The sequence below is a fragment of the Ornithorhynchus anatinus genome, chromosome 17 (assembly GCF_004115215.2).
Source record: "Ornithorhynchus anatinus isolate Pmale09 chromosome 17, mOrnAna1.pri.v4, whole genome shotgun sequence".
Classification (NCBI taxonomy): domain Eukaryota; kingdom Metazoa; phylum Chordata; class Mammalia; order Monotremata; family Ornithorhynchidae; genus Ornithorhynchus; species Ornithorhynchus anatinus.
The window spans coordinates 7,691,426-7,704,717 of NC_041744.1; the positions used below are offsets into that span (position 1 = coordinate 7,691,426).

Genomic DNA, 13,292 nt, shown 5'->3' on the forward strand with positions numbered 1-13,292 from the left:
AGACCTAAGATGATATTTGAAATAATATCTGGTCTCGAGAAGCACAATTTGGTGAGTATCATCGCCTGCATTCCTTTCACCTTAACTATTTTTACCTGGACAATCCAGAAGCTTTTATAACTTGGGGAGAATGCGAATCAATAAAAGAATAAGAAAAATATTTTGTAACAAATGGTCAATTCTTTTTGGCTCCATTTCCACAATAAATTTAAATTATTCTGTACAATCTGACTTTCAAACCTGCATTTTACTTTCCTAACTGCCCCCTTATCATCAATCAATGGGATTTATTAAGCACTTACTGTGCCCTGAGCACTGAATTTCGTGCTTAGGAGAGTACAATACAACAGCGTTGGTAGAAACCATTTCCTGTCCACAGGGAGTTTTGACTGTCTAGAGGGGGACACAGACATTTAAATAAATACATTTCTAACCAGATTCTATTTATTCTTAAAACGATTCCTAATCTGTTTCTCTGCTGGACTGAATCTGCTTTGAGGCTTTCCGTTTATTACTCTGCATAACCTTGTGAAACAAAATTGGCCTTATTCTTCTCTTCAGTAATTGGGAGTCAGACCTTCCTGCCTCCAGTCTCTCTCCATCCCAGTCCCATCTCCCTGAGAGGTCTCCTCTTATTAGTCACTCATCTCCCATCCAATCTCCCCAATACTGCCACTTCAGCACTTCCAGGTCACTTAAGCCCTTGTGAACTCATCCCAACCTCCATGCCTCCTCCTCCCTGTACCCACTACTTGCCAATTGCACTTAAGTACCTATCTTTATATTCTGTGCTTTGCCCTTCCTATAATTTATTTTAGTGGCTGTTTCCCTGTTACCAAGCGAAAGTTACCAGTGCTTTGTAGAGAGGAGGAGATCAATAAATAGAACTGATTGGTAAGTTCACCCACTCCACTGGTTCTTTAAATCTGCCCCAACTTATCTTGGAGCTCCCCAGACATAAGATCCTAATCAAAATTCACTTGGTTTTGTTTTAAGCAAGGTCAGAAGGGGAGAGACAATGAGATTTATGGCCCATTTCAAGACCAAAAGGCAAAAGCACTGGGCTGGGAGACCCACAATGAATGGCCGCTGGCCCAGAGGTGAGTGGAAGGACTTGGCAAATGTGGTGCCCCATGAAGCCCCGGGGCTGAGAATCTGTGATTTTCCACACTGAGCGAATGAACATTACTAATTAAGTCATTTTGTTTAACAAGTTTTCAAAGGTACTGATACCCAAAACAACTAATTAAATCTCTTGGCTTGAATCGTGACGTTGCAGTTTAGTTTAATGCACAGAAAGGTTCTTGGGAATGACCTTCTTTGGCCATGGAAATGTTTACATTCAATTAGGAGTATAGAGTACAGTTATGTCATTATTGTGCCTCCGTAAACTACTATTTGATTAAGTGATCATTCTCCTAAATATATTTCCGCTGGCCAAAAAAAATAACAATATTGATGTTATTGTGAAAAACTTTTGATCACCTAGGGAAAACTAAACAGCAGCTAATACTTTATGAGTGGCCACCATCTTTCATCAACCGCTAAGGCTCTACAAGAATGGGCTTTTAAATGAAAGGTATGAATTTGTGAAATCATTTCAACCTTTGCCACAAATTTTTCAAAGGATTAGCTTCTTGTTGTTGGTTTTTTTAAGGGAAGAGGGTTTATAACTGTTGCTGCTTTCACAATAAAGTGTCATGCCGTGACTAGCTCATCATCATGGGATCAGAACCTCCTGCATGTTGGACGTGACGGTGGTGGCCACTCGGGGACTGTCACCTTCTCTCAGCCCCGTCTCAAGCCATAGCGATACCCTGAGAGCCCAGGAACCTTATTCCGAATGTTGACACTGCAGTCGGCAGTTAACTGGCAGCACCAAATTATCATGGACCTAAGTGCTACGTTTAAATGCCACGTTTTATTAAGAGAGTGTGTGTTTAGAAGAGACATGGCCTTAGAGTTTTCATATACTTGACATGTACCCATCACCTTGACTGCTCCCCCTCTCCAACCAGGAGAAAGATGACTTCTCATGGTCCCTTCCATGTCATAAAATTGCCCCCATCCATTTTATTTGGAACAATAAAAGTCTTGTTCCTGCCTGGCCAATGTCATAGGATTCTTTGAGAAAACAAGTCATTTTGAACAAACTAGCATCACCCTTAAAGCACTGTACACATGGCTATATTGTATGCCGCTTTATTTACAGATTCTGAGAGGTAAGTCACCTTTCCTGTTAAATTGATACTAATTACCTCCTACCTGCATCTTGATAATTAAGGTGTGATTCTTAGACTCCTAAAAAAGCTGTTATTTGTCAAATGGAGGGTATGTAAGCTCCTTGAGGACAAGGAATGTGTCTACCAACTCTGTTGTATTGTACTCGCCTAAGCACACGTAAGCGCTCAATGAATACGATTGACTGACAGTGGAATATCAAGGCACTTCACTTAAATTAAACCATGTATGTAGACTTTAACGAACAAGGCTGAGAACTGCAGATCTACACCCGACCCCACCTAAAGGAAAAATTATTTTTCAAAATTGGCTTTCTCAATTCTAGTTTTCACTAGTATCTCACAGGTGGCAGTTATTTGGCATTTGATTATAGCATAAAAACTGGAAAAGATTACACTGATAAAATTGCTCTGGCATTTCAAAGTTCATAAAGAAGACCTTCTACCCTAACACTTTTGAGTAACCAAAACAAAAACTAACCTTAACAACTTTAATGTCTTATTTTGGGAGCAACAAGAAGATCTGAGAGGGAACACTAAGTAGGTAGTAAAAACAGTCACTCCTGGTAAGGACCTTCTATCTTATTTCTTCCCCCTGGAGTAATACGAGAAGCAGCATTGCTCAGTGGAAAGAGCCCTGGCTTGGGAGTCAGAGGTCATGGGTTCAAATTCCGGCTCTGCCACTTGTCAGCTGTGTGACTGTGGGCGTCATTTAACTTCTCTGTGCCTCAGTTACCTCATCTGTAAAATGAGGATTAACTGTGAGCCTCACGTGGGACAACCTGATTACCCTGTACCTACCCCAGGATTTAGAACAGTACTCTGGACATAGTAAGCGCTTAACAAATATCAACATCATTAGAAAAGCAGCGTGGTTCAGTGGAAAGAGCCCGGGCTTGGGAGTCAGAGGTCATGGGTTCTAATCCCGGTTCTGCGGCTTGCCAGCTGTGTGACTTAGGGCAAGTCACTTAACTCCTCTGGGCCTCCGTGACCTCATCTGTAAAATGGGGATTAAAACTGTGAGCCCCATGTGGGACAACCTGATCACCTTGTATCTCCCCAGCACTTAGAACAGTGCTTTGCACATAGTAAGCGCTTAACAAATACCACCATTATTATTATTAATACACTATTTTGTAAAGCTCTCAAGGGACAATAATAAGTAACAACTTCAAAAATGTTGACTCTGATGACATGATCTCATCACAGTGGCAGCACAAATTCAGAGGTACAGGCCTAGTAAATCTACACTCCCTTAGGACATTCTCAAACCATGGTTAGAAGGCTTCTTCTTTCATTAGGGTAACGAGTTTGCATAAAGTTAGATAAGCTATTCAAAGTATGAGTGCTTCTAAAATACTGCAGATCTGTCTGAGCTCCACTCATCTGCCTAATAATTGAATTTTGGGCACTCACTGACCTGTGCTAGAAATTCTGTGAGGTGAGGAGGTGGAGAGGGGCACTGTTTTCACCCCTTTGCCTGTGCTATTCATTCTGTAAAATTCCTTACAGAAGTCACCTTCTAAAAAGTTTTTCTGGGGGATGTGTTTAAATATTTATGAACATGTAGGCAAGACCTCATTTTCCATTTTCTTCCTAAAAATGTTTTCCTTTTTAAGATACTTGTCAGTCCCTATCTCCTTGGAAAATATTTCAAGAGGATTTTACTATATACAAGTAATTCAAATTCCAGATTGTTCGCTATTCACCTGGACCAATATTCTGGCAGAAGTTCACCAAATTCTTCCTCAAATTATCTTAGTGGAGAATTTCTGATTTGCCATTTTTCTGGAAAAATTTAACCAGTGACCTTCTAGTGGCAATGGCAGAATGTTCAGAAATACAACATTTTGCTTATTATCTACATCTGGGCTTGAGCGTAATGTAAAGCAGAGGGATGAAAACCAGAGACCGGGCGACCCTCTGACCTCCCACTAAGTTCTACCAGTCTTTGAGAGAAGAAAGCCAGATGAGCTAAAGGAATCTAGGCAATCAAGAAATATGAGCATATTATTTAGGGGAGAGCTGTGTCAAAATGCAAGCTTTTGGCTTGCCTACGAAGGACAAATACAGAATTCCCTGCCCTCCACCCTCTACGGAACTCTCAAAGTGCTTAATATGCAACTGATGCACTGCAAAAAGGGACAATGAAGACAGAAAAAACCCTGCAAAGGCACAATTGTTCATTCCAAAGGCCGGCCATATACAGCACATAACAGAGCCGGATCTGAAGGTATCAAAAAGTGATCGGATGAATGCCTTCTAACACCAGTCTTGCATGAAGCATACTTACGGAATGTTATCTGACAGACCCTACAGATTTCCTCCTCCTTTCTCTGCACTGGAAGACGCCTGTCTGATCTTTAAGCCATTAAGAAAAGGGTTCCTGTCCAAATCAATGCACCAGGAAGATCTATGCTTTCAGGCATGTGTATAACACAAATGGCATTTCCTTGTCACAAGACAAACACAGGTAATTTCTTAATCCCGCGAGGGCCATTCCAAACACCGACACCACACATCACCAGAGCCTCACCTTTCTGCTTTACAAAGACAGCCCGGCTAAACTCTTCTTTGGCACACACTGAGGCGGTGCAGCAAAGGGAGGAGAAGGGCGAAAGAAAGGCAGAAAAAGACGGTCGACAAACCGAGCTCGGTTTTGCACGACACTGATTCAAAGAGCTTGCCATCCGTGCACAGACCTTGTTCCTGCTCCTCTGGACGCCCGGCCTGATTGCCCATCTTCGGTAGACTTCGGAGGCTCTTCCCTGAGAGATTATTTAGGGTACCTATTCCCAGCTCATGCTTCGGCTCAGCGCAGTCTTCTTCCTTTCTGCCTTTACGTCCCAGTGAAATGAGAGAGTCGGCTGCTTCCTAGTTCCTGGCACCAGGAACAGAGCCTGCTGCTCATGCTAAGGCAGCTGGGGCGAAACCTCCTACCTCATTTCAATATTATGCGCTGAAGGGCCGGCCTATGCACTTAATTAGCTGCCTGACTATTGGAATGAGGGAGAGCCAGAGAGAGAGAAAGAGGGAGAGAAAAGGGGGAGAAGGGGGAGGGGGAAGGCTCAACGTGGGATGTGGGCCACACTGAGGCAGCTAGAACAAACTGCAGCTGAAACAAGGGAAGGGAAAAACGAGGGAGATGGTGTGAAAGCATCAAACAAAGAGGATGCAGAAGAAACAAAAGCCTGTGTGTGTGTGTGTGAGAGAGAGAGGGAGAAAAAGATGCGAGTGAGAGAACCAAGAGGGAGAGAAAAAGAGAAAGCAAGGGAAACCAAAAGGGCTATAGTGAAATGGAGAGGCAGAAAAAGGAAATAAGCCAATCGGCATCAGCAAACACTGTGAGCGTTATAATTAATAAAAATGTCCCAAAATGAAGGTCATAAAAATAGTATTAAAGCAGGACTTGCACTGGGTGGTTTTGCCACACTTGCGGGCACCATCAGAAGTGAGTTGCTTTACAAGATTCGGATGGCAAATTACATACCTGCAGGTGATATTTTTATGACGGAATTACTTGGAAAGCAAAAACTACCTTAGTATGAGTGAAAATTAGTCATTCCAATAACAGCCGTAAAAAGTTCATTTACATATGAGACTCCATACCTTTCCCATTGGTTTATCCCTTCTAATGGCGGCATGAAAATCTGCAATAGTTCAAACTACTGGACCCTGCATGGTAGTTTAGTACCTCACTGTCAGAGGGAGGGAAATATGTCCTACTCTGGAATGGAATGGAAGGAGAAATCCTTCTGGTCCTGCAATGTAAATGGCTCATGTCTGGAGACTGATAGACAACTGGTCTTAGAAAAGTGAAGAATAAGAAAGACAAATTTAACAACTCCCAAAATCCAAATACAGTTAAATCAAACAATCTGAAAGTTGGCATCCTAATTTCCTAGCCACACTTCTATTCCAGTCTCTGACCTTGACTCACTTAGGGATCTCTTGGTCATGAATTTTCATCATTTTGTGTCTCCAAAACAGTCGACAATAATGTCCACCCACAACCTCACAGCTCACTGCAGAAGGAACTGATCACATTAGGATTATTTTTATTAGTTTTAGGGATCCTGGAATTCAAACAGCATGGGAGAAGATGCCCAGATCTCAACCAACAATGTGTACTTTGTTAAGTTTAAGGCTGCTAGCTCACCCTAACCTTAATGGCCCTTTTACCTTCTCCAGTGCAAAGTTACTCATTGTTATTTTAATGTAGGAATTTGTAAATCAGATCCTTCTCTCTTCTGTGGCCATAGGCCCCAGATGGAAAAACTCCCTAGCGGCTGACACTTGATGGATTAATCAAAGTCAAGTGCAATCATTTGGATCAGTACAATTTTGCAATGAAATTGGGGAATTTGGAGCCAAGGCCCCATAATATCGGTGAGAGTTCAGTGAGTCTTACCTCAAGTAGTAGGAGCTCTGCCCACATCAGATTGTCAGGATCTAACCCCAGGGGTTGGGCTGCCTGAGACTTATTATTTTTTATAGTATTTGGTAAGCGCTTAGTATGTGTCAAACACTGTTCTAAGCACCGGGGTAGGTACACATTGATTAGGTCAGACACCATCCCTGACCCGCTTGGGACTCACAGTCTAAGTAGGAGGGAAAAGAGGTATCCCCATTTTATAGCTGAGGAAACTGAGGCACAGAGCAGTTAAGTGATGACGAAGGACACACACATGGCAATTGGCAGAGCTGGGATTAGAACCCGGGTCCTTCTGACTCCCCGTCCTCTCACACTGCTCACTTTATTTTTTTTAAATTTGCCTGCATGGCTGTTGTTTGCTGTGACCACTCATGCAGCTCACTGGGGCTGCAGCTTAGCATGGTAGTGACAGTTCAGCGGGTCCCAACTCCAGCAGCACCAGATAAATGAAGATTTCTATGTCCTGTTGTTTCATCCCTGCCGAGCTGGAGAGGAAGCCTAATCAAAGGCAGAATAGTAAATGAGCATTTGGATTTTTTCAGCTCTATTTTGCTCTCCCCACCTACTCAGTTTGGAACCCCACCCCAAGTCCTACTAGATTACTACTAGTCCTACAGTCATTTGTTCAGTTTCATACTGAGCATTCCATTTTTCAGCTAGCTTGTCCCCTTTGGGTACTGATACGGCACCTGACATCTTCATGTCCAGAATGTGAATTTTAAACATCCGGATTCCCTCTGCCTCAGTTCCTACTGTCAAGTCCCTTGTCTTGAAAAGCAGTGGCTGAGGGGAATGCAAGAGCTCTGGAGCAAGCAAGGGGCCCCCATCAGGAATATGCTGTAGGTTCTGAAGATTTCCACCAAGAGCCTTTTTGAAAGTCCTCAGGTCGCCATTATGTCACACTGTGAAACTTTTGTGATGCATACAATGTAGTATATGTCTTCTGTTTCTGGGTGGCAAAGGGGTGTCCAGTGTTCTCTTGTGCCATCAGAGGCCACCCTGGGCCAGGGTTTCAGGAAGGCCGAAATTTCACTGAGGACATGGGGGCAGACTCAGATGGGAGCTGGGAGGGGGCAGGGCTTCAAGGGGGTGGAAACTGCCTTCCAGCCTCTAGCGGGGGCTCAGACAGTCCCAGGCTGGCTCCAGGGACTAGGGCAAAACCAGCCAGATTTTAGCCGGCAAAATATTCTCAAAGGACAGAATCTTCCCTATGAGGCAAAGGGAGGCTAACCAAAAATTGCTATCAGGGGCTAAAACATAAATGGGAAAACAAGTAGCTGAGCTCATTAAGGAAGACATTAAGGAAATTGGACTTCTAATAGATAGTGAGGGAAGACTGATGAATGAACAAATAATAATAATGGTGGCATTTGTTAAGCGCTTACTACGTGCCAAGCACTGTTCTACGGGCAGGGGTAGATTTAAGGTAATCAGGTTGTCCCACATGGGGCTCACAGTCTTAACCCCCATTTTACAGATAAGGTAACCAAGGCACAGAGAAGATGTGACTTTCCCAAACTCACAGAGCTAACAAATGGAGAAGCCGGGATTAGAACCCACAACCTCTGACTCCCAAGCCTGTGCTCTTTCTAATGATTTGCATCACCTCAAGCTTTTATCAGAAGAGTGAACTGTGAGCTGGAAATGGCAACACAGCTCTGTGAAATGCTTCTTTCTCCAGCATCTCAGCCCCTAGGAGGGAGGAGAAGAAAAAGCAGCTCCACACCCCCCCAAGACTAAACTCTGGTGTCAAAAAGAAAGAAGATAGTACTGGGTGTGACTTTTCTTAACTGGTCAGTTATAAGTTGCTAAATATGATTTTCACAGTACACCTGGCATCTCTTGTACCTGCTACCCACAAAGTTAGTATCAATTAACCAATGGTATTTATTGAGTGCTTATTGTGTGCAGATCACCCTTAGTGCTTGGGAGAGTACAATACTACAGAGTTGGGAGACACATTCCCCCTCTGAAAGGACTTTACTATCTAATGGGAGAGACATTAAGATAAATTAGGGAAGCAGCAGCCTACAAAAGATATGTACATAACTGCTATGGGGGAGTGAATGAGATATCAAGGTGCTCTTCCAAAAATCTACTACCCCAAAATTAGTCTAATCTGTTTTAATCTGGCAAACTTATCTATTAATTGAGGAAGACATATTCATAGAATGCATCATCTGACTGATTTATTGGGATTGCACACAGGCTGGTCTAATAAGACCATCCATAATCAGAAAAGTTCCCTGGACGGGACACTGGGAATGCAACAGCAGAAACAAAGGGTGGCCTTTTTGTTTGCACTACTGCCTCCATATAAAGTATCAGAAATGAAGGCGCAGTTGGATCTAGCAGTTTAAAAGGCAAATTTAAATATTTCTATACTGGGACTCATATAGTCAAACTCCAATATGCATTGGCCCAGGAATGCCAAATGCCAATTAAGTCTCACATTAATATTGGTACAGAGCAATAAATGCTGTGAAAGTTATTTCTGATCCTAGGGACAGAGTGTAAATTGATAGAGGATTAAATTGCCCATGACTCGGCAATGTAGTGCTGTTAGTAAAAAGAAAACACGATTCAGAAATACATAAATAGAAATACAGAATGAGATCACTTGCCCAGTGATAGGATTTTGACTAAATCATTGAGCCCAACTCTGGGATCCACAATTGAGAAAAAGGGAAACTTGGAGAGCTACCAAGATAATGAAAAAAGAAAAGAAAAAGAGGCCTACAATGAAAAACAAAATGAGTGGGGATTTTTCAGCCTGGGGAAAGAGGAGGGGGTGAGGGGCTATTTATTGAATTTCAAAAGGGATTTCATTTCTCTGTTACACAGAAAATGATGACCAGAAGTTATTCATGAGCAGCAGAGATCAGAAGAAAATGGGATTAGGCTTCAGAATGAGATGTAGGTTAAACCCAAAGAAGAACATCCTCAAAGTGAAGATTTTTAGACATGGGATACTGAGGACGGATGTGGAATTTCCTCCTTTAGCAGTCTCTAGAAACAAAATAGACTTTCATCTCTCTGGAGTGGTTAGTGTCCTGCCTGAAGGGTATGGGCCGTGGGGGATTATGTGGGGCTTCTCAAAGCCCCTTTCAGCTGCAGGATTCTTTGAATCTTCCCATTTCCATTTCAAAAATAATTTGATTTAAGGCATAAGACCCATAGCTCCATAATACTAGATGCTCCGGAGGGGAGCAGGAAGGTTTCCCCATGGCCAGGGCTGACTCCCTCCCCCTGCCCAACACCACAAGAGGGAAGCTTTTAACTACCTTCACAAGGCTGTGAACGTTGTGGCAATCTGGAATCTAGGACTGTTGCCTGGAGTTCTGAGAAGCCCAAGACCTGTCTCTTCCAGGTTCTGTTATTTAAATACTGTTAATTGGTTTATTTTAATTTTTATTTCACTCATTGCCATTTTTAATTTAGTCTGCTCTTCTATGTATTTGTCTTTCCCAACTTGGACTATGAGTCTCTCCTGAGGCTGGGGCAGTGCCTTAGTGATCTTGTATTTAACAGTGTTTAGCAAAGTACTTGGCACATAGTGTTTACTAAACACCATAAATAGTAATAACATCGAGGGTTTCTAGATGATCTTTGACATTCTAATTTGGTGAAATACAAGACTATATGTAGAAAAAAGCCCTTCTTTATTGCTGTATTATACTTTCCAAGCACTTAGCACAGTGCTTTGCACACAGCAAATGCTCAATAAATGTGATTGAATGAATGAAAAAAGGAGGTTAAGAATATTTCTTCCACAAGAAATTTCATTGCCATACGTCTGGCTATAAAATACAAAGTGGGATTTTTTTTGCTAAGCAAAGAAAGATTTTAACTTTTAATCCAATGGTTCTCCTGGCTCTCATTTAACTAACAGGAATGGAGTTGCTTTGGGAAAATTACTCTTAATGGTGATTAATAAGAAGAATGGGTTTGCTGCCTCTAGAGGGACTGTCAAAAATACCTCAGCTTTTTCTAATTAATGATTAATCTAGAAGCTTTGTTTTCCAGTTTTTCTAAGAGAAATCAGGGAACTGGGTCAGAATTAGAACAGGGGATCAACGCACAATCCCAGAGAAAACAAAACAGGGGAAATTTCCTGCAATTACTAGTTCAGTGACTTCAGAATAAATGTTCACAACTGTAAAAACCACAGAAATCCCACAGAAACGGGCCTTTTGTTGTTGTTGTTGGAGAGGCCAAAGAATAGGACTATCTTATTAGAGAAGCACTGAGGACAATAGAACAATAGAGAGAAGGAAATTTCCATTGAGATTACCTGAGTATAACCGGCACAGGTCCAGCATGTGGTGCTCTGGCTTTCAATCTGGCACCTTCCAAAAACATCAGGTTACATTTGAAAATGATCAATCATGTGGGGGAAAATGATTAAACAAACGAAGACATTTCCATCCAGTACAGCAGCAGGCCCCAGAGACGCAGACAATCCTTCAACTATGAGTACACTACAATAGGCCACAGTATCTCGCAGTTTGCCAGGAAAAGCAGCCGAAAGAGCAAATCGGATAATATTTTCCACTGAGAGGCTTGAATGCTTCTGGAGGTCATGACCAAGGTCACCGGCCTGAGCCTCAATCTTCCATGAATTCACTGGAAAGTCTTTCGGTCTCCCATGTATTGTATATGAATAGTGTATGTATAAGCCAAAAAGTACTGAAGAACAAAGGAGGGTTACTCAGAATGAGGAATGCTGAAACCCCTCCTGATCGTCAACTGGTATTTTATTGTCTTTTACCCTTCGTGGCATTCTCAAAGAGTGCATTTTGGTATGCTGTCAAACATCCTTGGCTATAAAACAACTGAGTTTGTTCAAGCAATGGTAAGGGAGATTTCTCTTAAAAGAAAGCTGGTAATTATGCAGAGTTGGTCCTGTTCTAAAATTTCTGTAACCGGTGGGGGAGGGAAAACACACTCTTCCTTGTAAGACAACCAATAGCTACAATCATCCTCCCTGCAGTTATACAGTCTGTCACCTTTACAACCCTAATTCATCTCCACGTATGATTTAGATGAAGCAATTTACTCCTCAGCATATTTAAGTCATCAACATATTTGATTAAATGTCTCCTTCAGTGATGTTTACCATTTAACTTTAAGCACTTCACTCTCAGTTCCTTTTCTACCCTGGCACTCCCTGACAGGCTTAGGAACTTCTTAATGAAACAACAATCACATCTTGTATATTGTACACTGTGTTGGAGTCCTATTTTAATATATAGCTTTAAAATGAATCATAAAGTGTGAGCTCATCTGGAGATACGCTGTTGAAGGGAGTTTGGATATGGCTAGTAAATATAAAAGAGCCAGCAAGTAGTCTCCAAGGAAGCGGAAGAAGAAAGGACCAGTCAATAATGTCGGGACTCTTACCTGTTTCTAAATAATGCTAAAAGACTGCAAAAGTGACACATAGCCTGAGAGATTGCAGTATCTTCACTATTTGGAGTTCCTGAATCCACATCTTGGCAATTAGTAGTAGTAAGATAATAATAATAATAATATTGGTATTTGTTAAGTGCTTACTATATGCCAAGCACTGTACTAAGGACAAGTGTAGATATAAAATAATCAGGTTGGACTTTGTTCCTGTGCCACAAGGGGCTCACAGTTTAAGTAGGAAGGAAAACAAGGATGTAATCCCCAATTTACAGATGAGGTCCACGGTTTTTCCACTAGGCCATGCTGCTTTTTCTCAAGAAAGTCAAATGCACAACTTCTAAAGTTTTGAAATAGTTCATTAAAAAGCTACAAAGCATTACGTACTCAAAAAAATCCTGCTTGGGGTATTTAATAATTTCTAAGAACACAGATTTCTCTTTACCCTATGAATGTTTCTGAATATCCTGCTTCCTTTGCTCCCACCCACCTGAAGTTCAAGAGCCAAGGGGAGTCTCAAGCTTGGCAAACTTCCTACAGTGTCATTCACTATCTGCCAAAGAAGAGGAAAAGGAAAGTACTGCTTATTTTAAAACCTAACAAAGAAGGCTTCCAGATAATCCGGCTCTCAAGAGAAAAGGAGGGAAAAAAATGGCTCCAAAAAGAATAAACAGTTCAGCTCATCCAAAAGATGGGTTTCTGTAGCATATGAAGGGGAAAAGGAGAGTAAAAAGACTAAAAGCTCAATTGAAAAATACTTTTCCAGAGCACACACTAATTATTCCACTGTGCAAAATTGCAAAATCTCACGTATTCAAGGCCTGAGTTCCTTCTTTTTGTTCCTTCAACTGCCACTGGACTATATATCACTCCTACTGGTGAGTGGAAAGGGGAAGGAAGAAGCGGTGAAACTTGAATCAGTCCATTTTTCATCCTTGAATAACTTCAGTAGATGACTTGGTGGGAAAGGAAGTTGAAACTAATGGCTAAATTAATGCTTTTGGATTACCTGTGGGTTTTAAAAATCCATACTGGTCTTGTTCCCTAGTTACGAAGGATAATCAAGAGATGGCTGCAACAACTAGCAAGAACCAAGACCCTCCAGGGGTAGCCCATCCACCTCTGCATCAAACAAAAACTCCGTACCATAGGCTTTAAAGCACTCAATCACCTTGACCCCTCCTAGCTCATCTCCCTGATTTACTACT

At 41.8% G+C, this 13,292-nt stretch overlaps 1 protein-coding gene and 1 long non-coding RNA gene across 8 annotated transcripts in view; one reads left to right on the forward strand and one right to left on the reverse strand.

Moving 5' to 3' along the window:
• Window positions 1-13,221, forward strand: part of LOC114817709 — a 77,815-nt gene extending 64,594 nt beyond the window's left edge. The window contains exons 4-6 of the long non-coding RNA XR_003765568.1: window positions 819-894; window positions 997-1,100; window positions 13,133-13,221. This is a non-coding gene — a long non-coding RNA (uncharacterized LOC114817709). The remainder of the gene's footprint in view (window positions 1-818; window positions 895-996; window positions 1,101-13,132) is intronic.
• The window catches only part of SPECC1 (sperm antigen with calponin homology and coiled-coil domains 1), a 198,095-nt gene that overhangs the window by 123,165 nt on the left and 61,638 nt on the right, over window positions 1-13,292 (reverse strand). Inside the window, exon 2 of one of the 7 annotated variants that reach the window (XM_007672551.3) lies at window positions 10,970-11,024. The exons of 5 other annotated variants lie outside the window; for them this stretch is intronic. In XM_007672551.3, the coding sequence (XP_007670741.2) occupies window positions 10,970-10,997 (28 nt within the window). In that variant the 5' untranslated portion in view covers window positions 10,998-11,024. Of the gene's footprint in view, window positions 1-4,942; window positions 5,208-10,969; window positions 11,025-13,292 lie in introns of those variants that run through there. One more of the 7 variants, XM_007672550.4, reaches the window with a different exon arrangement.